General features: G+C 38.8%; 1 protein-coding gene across 1 annotated transcript; it reads right to left on the bottom strand.

The window, feature by feature from the left end:
* Positions 1 to 8,892, bottom strand: LOC127778602 (aspartate--tRNA ligase, chloroplastic/mitochondrial). Its single transcript, XM_052305223.1, has 15 exons — positions 8,440 to 8,892; positions 7,784 to 7,924; positions 7,360 to 7,469; positions 6,331 to 6,442; positions 5,687 to 5,758; positions 4,907 to 4,998; positions 4,368 to 4,488; positions 3,773 to 3,895; positions 3,470 to 3,665; positions 3,192 to 3,379; positions 2,940 to 3,011; positions 2,117 to 2,215; positions 1,450 to 1,530; positions 769 to 826; positions 1 to 364 (listed from the first exon to the last, which is right to left on the bottom strand). Exons 1-15 carry the CDS (start codon positions 8,836 to 8,838, stop codon positions 198 to 200), a joined length of 2,031 nt encoding a protein of 676 aa, XP_052161183.1. The 5' UTR covers positions 8,839 to 8,892; the 3' UTR covers positions 1 to 197.
* Between the last annotated feature and the right edge of the window lie 1,142 nt (positions 8,893 to 10,034).

The following is a 10,034-nucleotide window of genomic DNA, read 5'->3' as shown; positions in this document are numbered from 1 at the left end:
TAGTCACGACGAAATTTATCTGCTTTAAACTTTCTGAAGAGATGGACAACCAGCCTATCCATGGTCAAAATTTCTCAAGAGCAGAAGCACATTCGCAAAAGGTGAATGTGCAGCGAGCCTGCGACAGGTTGGGTACCCGGTGTAAACAATGGATGTTCCTATATAACTCAAACCTTGTTACAAACAGTGCACTCACTTCACGTACGGAAGCCAAGATCCTTCAATTGCTGTGGATCCACAGGAGATGGCGCTTTGGTGAGTGAACATTGAGCAGTTGTCGTCTTTGGGAAAGCAATCACATCCCGGATTGAATTTTCACCAGCCAAAAGCATCACCAAACGATCTAACCCATAGGCAATTCCTCCTGCCATGGTATAAAAATTAGGTGGAATTCGAGCTCAACATTCCAAAACTAGAAGCAGAATGGAACTAGACATTCTATAACACATGAGTACATGGCAATACGAAGGTACAAGTATAAACGCTGACATTTTTTTTCTTGAATACGCAAGAAGCATATCACTAATGCTTGCATTTATTAAAGCATCTTAGAACCAATATGCTGTCCAAAATCTGATGGTGTGGTTATAAAAAGAAACAATTACTTCAGTAGGATTGATTTGAAAGATTGCTCTTGTTTGTGGAAAAATACTGTCTTAATGAAACATACAAGCATATAGTAGTAACAGAAAGTTCAGTATGCGATCCAAATTCTCAAATCTAATCCAAAAATATGTACATGAAGTTCAGTGGTTGAACATAGCATACCATGAGGAGGAGCACCCATGTCAAAACATTCTAAAAGATAGCCAAATTTTTCCTCTGCCTGCATTGCAATTTCGGTATTTTAGAGCTCAGCAAAATGCAAAAGGTACAGCATGTTTTCTATATTAACAAGTTTGAATAGAATGGATAAATACTGGTATTTTTTACATAATTCCTGCATCCAATGTCTCCTAATAATGAAAAGAAGTGACATCAGGTACTCAAAACTCACAGTAGGATTTTTTTTTTAACGAATCACAGTAGGATATTATGGTAATAAACTGCCAGGTACTATATCACTGCATTTGATGTTTCTTTACTCTCTAGTCTTGACACTCAACATTGAACCTTTCTAGATGCATCCAGCATAATTTATGATCATTTACCTTGAATATTAAGGCATGCTTGAATTGAGCTATAGATAAAAACACTGGCTTATGAATGACAGCATGCACCTTTGCCACACAAAACAAGACTACAGTCTCAGACAATCTAAATCTGGAGGTATTTCTTCACAATTATGCCATTACATGTCCAGTGAATAAAAAGCATGCACATATGGCCTAATGCTCTTTTTTCATCTCAGCATAACATTAATTACTTTTAAAAAAATTATCGATCAATCTACAAATTGAAAATTGAAAGCATGGTACTCTCAAAGGTATGAAGTGTCAAATATAATACCTGCTCAGGTGAGATACCGATGATCTCAAAAATCCTTTGTTGTACATCACTTTTGTATATCCTCAAACTGCCTCCTCCAATCTATATTTATAACATGCAGAGCAAAAAAGATGCATGTTATGATTTTCTACATAGATCTTTACATAAATTCCAGTACATATAAAGATACACAACTATTGATGTGTCAGATCAGACTCTGCACACCTTGTTTCATTGGCTATTATAACAGAAAAAGGGTCTAAACTCAAAAGAAACCAGCCAACCAGTCTTACGAATTAATTTAACACCTATCTGTCATGGTCAATTTGAGATGAGTATTTAGCATCTGAGATTTTAAATCACATTCCAATGAACAACAAAATACAGATAGACTTGTAGAAAGGGCTATAGTGTTATCATAATCCATATTTAAACTAAAAGAATGTCTTCAATAAATGTTGAAGAGCATGTGCCATGTATGGATACAATCCACATGCATTACGATACCTCAGCCCCAACACTAAGACTTATGCTTCAATGCTTACACAAGATTTTGCATCAAGGAGAATATGTGCTTAATTTTCTACTGTATAAATCATGTAAAAGAGCATGTGCAACCTTGGACCCTTTTCTGAACTAGTATGTACTGAACAAGGTACATGCAAGAAACTTGATGCAGTGAAAGTACCTCCACTCCATTGTAAATCATGTCATAAGCCAAGGCTCGAGCTGATGGTAGATCATTCATATCTTCAGGATTTGGTGCAGTGAAAGGATGGTGTAGTGCCTATGAGAACAATGGAGATGCTCAGAGCACGCAAAACGCAAGACAATCTTTACTTTGAGTTACATGTCAATTCTCTGTTTTACCAGTGTCTAAATTTCTTAAATTTAACTGTTGCTCCATCTCAGTTGTTCAGGAGAGCAATGCTCATTCACTGTAAGCATTAATGGCAATCCATGATAATTGGTAAGCTGATTACCCATTTTGTAAATTTTGCTATTGGTATCCCTATGAAAATTTAGATTGAACATCTAAAACTGTGTATGTTTGCCTCAAACCTTCTGTGACATTGCAATCAAATTTGCATTCTGGAGACTTGTCAATGTCCTCTTTTGTGACCAGAGGAAGTACCAAAAAGAGTCTATTATCTGATATTGGCCCTTAAATTTGTTTGTTAATACTATAACCTGTTCGCATGCCATTAACAAATTTCAGACATCATTAACCAATGGTCTGCATTCTGGTGATACTATACAGTATGTTATTTCCTTTTTGAAGAATATAACTCAGTATCCTAATTTAGTAATGTACATTAATGGTGTACTTTAGTAACTACTACAATCAACATTCTAAAAAATAATTGAAGTCTGAGCAGTCAGCAAAAATGGCAGTTCTTTAAATAGTGTGATACAGCTATGCTTAAAGAGTATCCATTCTGGTTTTGGAAAAGAGTGAAGGAGTAATTAGTTGTAATTTTTGAAAGAAGATACATAGAAGAAAATCTAACCTCGTATCTCTGCTCATCACTGTTCCATTCAAACATTGGAAAATCCGTCACCCAAAGAATTGAATGTGCTGACTAGCATAAAGAAAACAGAAAATGTAGATGAAGATATCAGGAACATAACTAAAGCAGATGATCAGGAATGTTCTCAGAAGGTAATACAGAAAGGCAAAGAGGCACAGAATCTCAATATGCCCTGAGTACACATAAAAACATATTCACAACAAGAAAAATAGCATTCATATTCAGACTTACTGTATCTATCACTTCCAGCTTATGAGCAATAAATAATCTTAATCTGCCAAGAATTCGATTAGCCGCTGATTGCTCACCCAGTGCAAACAGGATAAGATCACCTGATTTTGCATCTAGATGTTTCAACAACTGCTCTTTCTTTTCAGGTTTCAGACTTGACACGAGTGGACCAATTCCTTCAAGCTCTCCTGTGAGTAGCAGACCAATTAAAACACAAAACAAATCCATTGGCCAGGCCAAAAGGTTTATCAACCAAAAGAGTGCAAAAATTATTTTACCATTGTCCATAACTTTGAGAAAAGGCAGGCCCTTGGCTCCAGCTTTGGAAGCTTCAGTGTAGACAGTTCCTTTCTTTAGGTCAGTATTTGAAAATTCTTTGGCACCACCAGGCACACATAATGCCTTGATGACGCCCCCATTTTCTAATGTATCTGCAAAAATCTTGAAGCTACTGCCCAAAAATGCATCACTAACCTGCATTTTAACAGTAAGAAAAGGATGAAGCGATAGTGCTAGCTGCGTATTTATTATTTTAGTTATCACAGTAACATGGGCCATTCAGAAAGGATAAAGGTTCTCACATCTTTCAGCTGCCAATCAAAACGAAGGTCAGGCCTATCCGTTCCATAGCGATTCATTGCCTCCGTATAGGTTAGCCTTGGAAAAGGATTTGGCAGCTTGATATCACCAACCTCTTGGAATATCTGTGATATGAATATCCATAATTCAATCAACCATGAGCAATAGTTAAAGAAATAATAACATATTTTCTGAGCAATAAACTAACGAATTAAGAGGTTGATTACTACTAACGATCTGATGTACAATAGCTAGATGACGGAACCAGTGACAGACCTACAGTCTTGTCATGGGAATTGAGCCCATGAAATTAAGGCTGGGGCCTGGGGCCCAGAACCAGCAGCAAAACCTGGCCAGGTAGAGGGGGAGGAGGCTCAGCCAGGAGCACACGCGTGATGGCTCATGCAAGGAGGCACTTGTCTACATTGCACGGAAGAAGGTTTTTTTTATATATAGGGGTATGTGTTCAAACGTCTCAGGCATAGCTAGTACTGTCGGTATTTACTAATAGACAGGGGTGAAGAACAATGCTAACTCAAATACGAAATTAACTAAAAAGATAGAGGAAACAAGTTAAGTATTTGAAAACCAACTTACATGTCTCATTAATTCTTCATTCAACTTCAACATATCTTCCATTGATGTAAATGCAATCTCCATATCAAGTTGTGTAAATTCTGGTTGCCTGTCTGCACGCAGATCTTCATCTCGGAAACACCTTTTATGAAGTGGTTCAATGAATCAAGAACAATATTGCAGAGCAGCATTGGAGATGATTGTTTGACTGGTTCAATAATATTCCCTCTGTTCCGAAATAAGTTAACCTAGTACGGGATGTGACACATCCTAGTACTACGAATCTGGACATGCTCATGTCCAGATTCGTAGTACTAGGCTAACTTATTTTGGGAGTGAGGGAGTAATATATTCCAGGAACTGAGCAGTGTACAGTGAGCAATTTATATTGAGAATATTCATGCAAACGGGAAAAGATCAAGAACCCAGCTAAACAGGCTACAGGGGAAAAGAGATTGTGCAACAGAGAATATAGAGCAACTCATGTAGAGTTGTAAGATAACTGGAAGAAAAATTATATCCAAGAAACAAACATCCTTCAAAATGTTGTACCTACTAACCTTGCAATCTGATAATATTTTTCAAAGCCAGAGACCATCAACATTTGCTTGAACAGCTGAGGGCTTTGAGGAAGAGCATAGAACATTCCTGGCTTCAAAAACCATATTGGAGGATATCAGGGGAACATGAAGCTCTTATTTGAAGAAGTTACAAAAATTCACTGCAGAATGATTAGACCTACCACCAAAAAGCACTAGATATATAATTATGATACTTAATAGAGTTGTACTTTCGTAATTGTAAAATAAACCCAGCAGAGAATGCAAAAGAAATGTAGAATGTAGTGTATCCCCACAAAAACGTACTTCCTCCGTTTCATATTATAAGACTTTCTAGCATTGCCCATATTCATATATATGTGTTTAGATTCATTGACATCTATATGAATGTGGGCAATGCTAGAAAGTCTTATAATATGAAACGGAGGGAGTAGGCACAAGGGAAGTCTTACAAAAAAAGGTTCTTACTTATATGTTTATTGCAGTTTTCAAAAGTTAGCTCTAGCCATAAAGCTTTTCTTTTAATTGGAAAAAACAAGGAGATAAAGGAAATTAACTACATTCATCTACTGGAAGATAATTGTGCTTAACGATGGTAAGACAATTGATATTTGAGAAAGCAATTATTACAACAGTGAACCCAAATATGATTTGGGAAATTAGGTCTTTGAAAGTTGTCGCGAATAAAAGTGAAGGAAAGAACACTGCGCATTTTTCAACAGAAGAAATAAACATGTTATAATTGTCTGTTTAAGTGAAAAATAGTTACAGACAACTTACCTGAACTCTCGATGGGACAAGATAGTCCCGAGCACCTTCTGGTGTAGACTTAGATAAAACTGGAGTCTCAATCTACCTTGGAACATGCGGTAACTTTGGATCAGACACAATAGAAACAATAACAGATACAGACATTATAGGCATTGCAAGGTACTAAGATATTATTAGTCATTGTGATGTCTTATATTCTAATGACTCGTTGTAAAGGAGATACAACAGCAAACAAGGCATACATGACCCATCTATTTCAACTGATCCAAGTTATTTTAACTAGCAAATTGTACGGGAAATGATTAAAAAAACATTTCCTGTACAAAGCAAACAAGGTATACATGCACTCTGTAAAAAAAAAATAGATGATGATTAAAATTGGAATTAGAGCCCTAAGCCCAAGGCGCAACATGACCTTCAGGCATTACATCATGAAAGCAAGTATCTTGCTCTCTCTACTGCTGGCACTGCATCGAAAAGAAAGTATTTTGCCATCTTGAAAAATTTCCGTTCATCTATAGGACCAGACTACTTGGATATATTGCATTCCATAGTGGAACAAAATGACAAGCATATAGCCAAAGGCAGATTATGTTAGTGGTGCAAACTCAGCATGAAGTAATTAATGAGTATATAACTGGTATACAGCATACCTCAACAAAATCATGTCTATCCTCCAAGAATCGACGAATATGCTTAACAACATTATGGCGCAACCTCAAGTTTGACTGCATTTGTGGTCGGCGTAAGTCCAGCACCCGGAATCTATACATTTACAAATATGGAAGTTAAAGAAAAGGATCGGTCCTTAATATATGGAACTTAAAACCCATGATATAGCTATATTCAAGTACAATGGTCGCCTCTGTGAAAGAAGACATTGAGAACAGGGAAAAATGCTTTAGGCAAACTATTAAAAACATTATATAAACAGATTCAGGCATAATGGTCACCTAAAATCTTGAAAGAAGGCAAAGAGAACAGGTAAAGGGCTGGCAAACACAGAAAATGTACATCTTCTGGCAAGGATGGTTAAATCTGGAACAAATTTGTGGTCAGGATTGCAGAATGTCATGACATGGTATTGCAACAGAGTAAAGGGCTGTTTAACAGCAGTATGCAGTTAAAAACATTCCTATACGCTAGCATAATCCAAATGATGGTAGAAAATTCCAAATTAAACTGAATATGCCAGCCTTCATAATGACCGTCAATATATCGATCTAGTGAAAAAATATTGGAACCTTGGAAGAACAAAGATCCATATAATATAGCAATGGCCATAGCTCAGCGTAAATCAGTAAGTGGAGTGAATGATTAATAAACAAAGAGATTGCAACCCTAATGGAGTGAATGATGAATATGCCATGTTCCACAGTATCTCCAAAGCCACTATTCACAGGGTAAGCATGTGACTCCCCAGAAAATGGGTTAACACATCAACATGTTGTGTCCCAGTAGTTAGTGTCATAACGCAACCTAAGTATTATTTTGGCACCTAAAATCTTATGCACAACTTTGAATGTGCAATGTAATCCCATTTATGCATGTATTCAACAAGCCTAATCAGGCGTTAACCAACAATCAACCACCATATTTGAGGTATTCAATACTAGTATTTCTTTTCTTCAGGATACTTAATATATGAGCATAAAAAGAGTGCAGATAACAATGTATTTTACCTCAGTCTAATTTCTTCTGGAAACTTCTCTTTTACAGTATCAGCAGTGGTGATTGGAAAAGGCAATGAACGAGTTACTGAGTTCAGCACATATATATTATCGGCAGCAACCTACATAGGTCAGCATGTAATATCATAGTTAGAGAGAATTTTGCTGTATGGAGGAACACAATAAAAAAATTCAGGAAGTCCGTAACAATTAAAGAAAAGAAGTGTTAGAATTACAAATAATGTTGCACGGGCTATTCCTTATCCTATATATTAGCTCTTATAGCATCTATATGTTCCATACATATGAACAGCAAACTTTGAAAGTGTGGAATTTCTGTACTAGATAGTTTGAATTTCAAATTCTTCACTTGACATATCATCTCAAGCTTCTCTCTCTAAACTGCAAAATAAAGTAACATACAACCAGTCAATACCTCTATAGCCCCAGTCTTCATATCTGTGTTGATGGCTTCTGTTGGGCGTGACCGAACAACCCCCTCGACCGCAACCACCGACTCTACTCTTAGCTTGTTCACCACAGCATAAACTTCTGGATATTCTGGCAAAGTTGTCACCTACACAGAGAGAACAATGACTGATAAGACCATGTTATCTTATAGATGTTTATCAGTCTACCAATCACTACAGAAAGAAAAAACAAATCAACTCCCAATAACATTACAAATTGATGCGATTATATGACTTCATTTTGTTTTCATAGGTTATTAGATCACTCAACATCAGTTTATTGGGAATTGTATCTGCAAACGTTGCTAAAGCCACTCAATAGAACAGGAAAACAGTAGGTAATGTCAGTGCTACAAATACTATTATACGTCATTAACTTGACAATACAACTGACCATTCCCGATGACACATATTGAGCAATAAAAATGTGGAACCACCAGCTGTTACAAAGTACTCCATCTAGAGCATTAGCATGTAGATTAATGTAATCACTAACGAGAACGATCAAACAACAATACACATGCGTGCAACAATTAGAATCACAGGCTCGCAGCTACTACATATGGGCAACAAACAAAACCGCAAAATTATCAGCATCAGTCTATCACTAACAGCGACTCACCTGGACCGTGCCAGATCGGTCACGAAGGGTGAGGAAGGTGAGGCCGGCGTGGGCGCGGTGGAGAGCGACCCAGCCGCAGAGGCGCACGCGGCGGCCGGCGTCACCGGCGCCGAGCTCGCCGCACAGCGCGTCCCTCGCAGGCCACTGCAGCGGCTGCAGCCTCTCGAGCTTCGCCTCGGCCGCGGGCGCTGCCGCCGCATCCTCATCCGACGGCGGGGTCGCCGCGTCGGTGGCCGCTAGGGTTCGGAGCGGAGACGGCGAGCACGAGGCCGACGAGGTGGAGGAGGCGGTGGAGAGCAGCAGGAGGCGGCGGAGGTGCGAGGCGGTGGGGCTAGGGTTGAGTGGCTTTAGGCGGGAGAGGAGGGAGAGCGGCGAGGCGCGGAGGAGAGAGGAAGCCATTGGATTGGGCTTGGAGACGGTGGGAAAAGCGAGCAGAGGAAGAGAAGGGGGCTTGGGTTTTGGAGGAGGAAGACGAGATGGGATCGCCTTATCCTCCTGCACGAATCTTACAGCACAAGTTCTCGCCTGCCTGCACTGCAAGCACGAGCAGATAGAACCATCGGCCAGAATTCGAAATCAAAAGCTCTAAAGACCGTGTTCAGTTCACCCCAACTAGCCCAAACTTATAACTTTCCATCACATCATATTTAAAAATTTTCTACACACATAAATTTTTAACTTTTTTTCTAAACTTTCAACTTTTTTATCTAAACACAGCCAAAATTTGAATTGGCATGCTTGCACACACCAAAATCAAAAGTGAATTCGCGCCGGAACATTTCATGAGAAACAGTAGTATTTAGAATTCAGATGTAATTCTCGGCTTATTTAGGTTGTGTTTAGTTCACATTGAAATTTGGAAGTTTGGTTAAAATTGATATGATGTGATAGAAAAGTTGCGTGTGTATGGAAAGTTGTAAGTTTGGAAAAAAACTGAAGGGTTGTTTGGTTGGTGGCCTCAGTTTGCCACACCAAACCTTAGACGTGCCACAATTTTTCAGGCTAGTGTTTGGTTGCGTGCCGCAGTTGAGTCAAGCCACACTTTACTAGCACATTGGCCGAGTTTGCCATAGTTGTGACCAACAAATTATTGGCTACACTTTGTGTGGCTTGCCACAGTTATGACAAATCGAGCTATGGTAAAGTTAGCCTCCATCCAAACAGCGCCTGAAGCACTGCACGGCCAGCGGGTCCCCAAATTGGAGCAGCAATAGGCGTAAAAACTGTGCTTACAAATTCAGATCCCGCCAAGGCAGAACCAAAATTTGAAAACTGCACAAATCACAAAACGCGCAACACCAGTAGCAGGGGGCAAAAAAAATCGGCGCGATTAAGCGGCAATTTTTTTTCAGAGCGCGCGCAACATCGTGAAGTTATCGGTTCCCCCGTTCCACGCGCATAACATCAGGACATCAAAAATTTTAAAACCATGAAATCAAACAGCGCCCAGATTCACTGCCAGACTTCACAACATATACGGAGTACAAATTAAACATCGAAACATGCACTAAATGAAAATGAAATACAGCCACAATGAAGCTCTGGATAGGAAATTTAAGACATAATATTCAGATAGGCAAAGACAGCGCAGGAGC

The sequence above is a fragment of the Oryza glaberrima genome, chromosome 1, assembly GCF_000147395.1.
Source record: "Oryza glaberrima chromosome 1, OglaRS2, whole genome shotgun sequence".
Lineage (NCBI taxonomy): Eukaryota > Viridiplantae > Streptophyta > Magnoliopsida > Poales > Poaceae > Oryza > Oryza glaberrima.
This window is presented reverse-complemented; position numbering and strand designations above follow the sequence as displayed.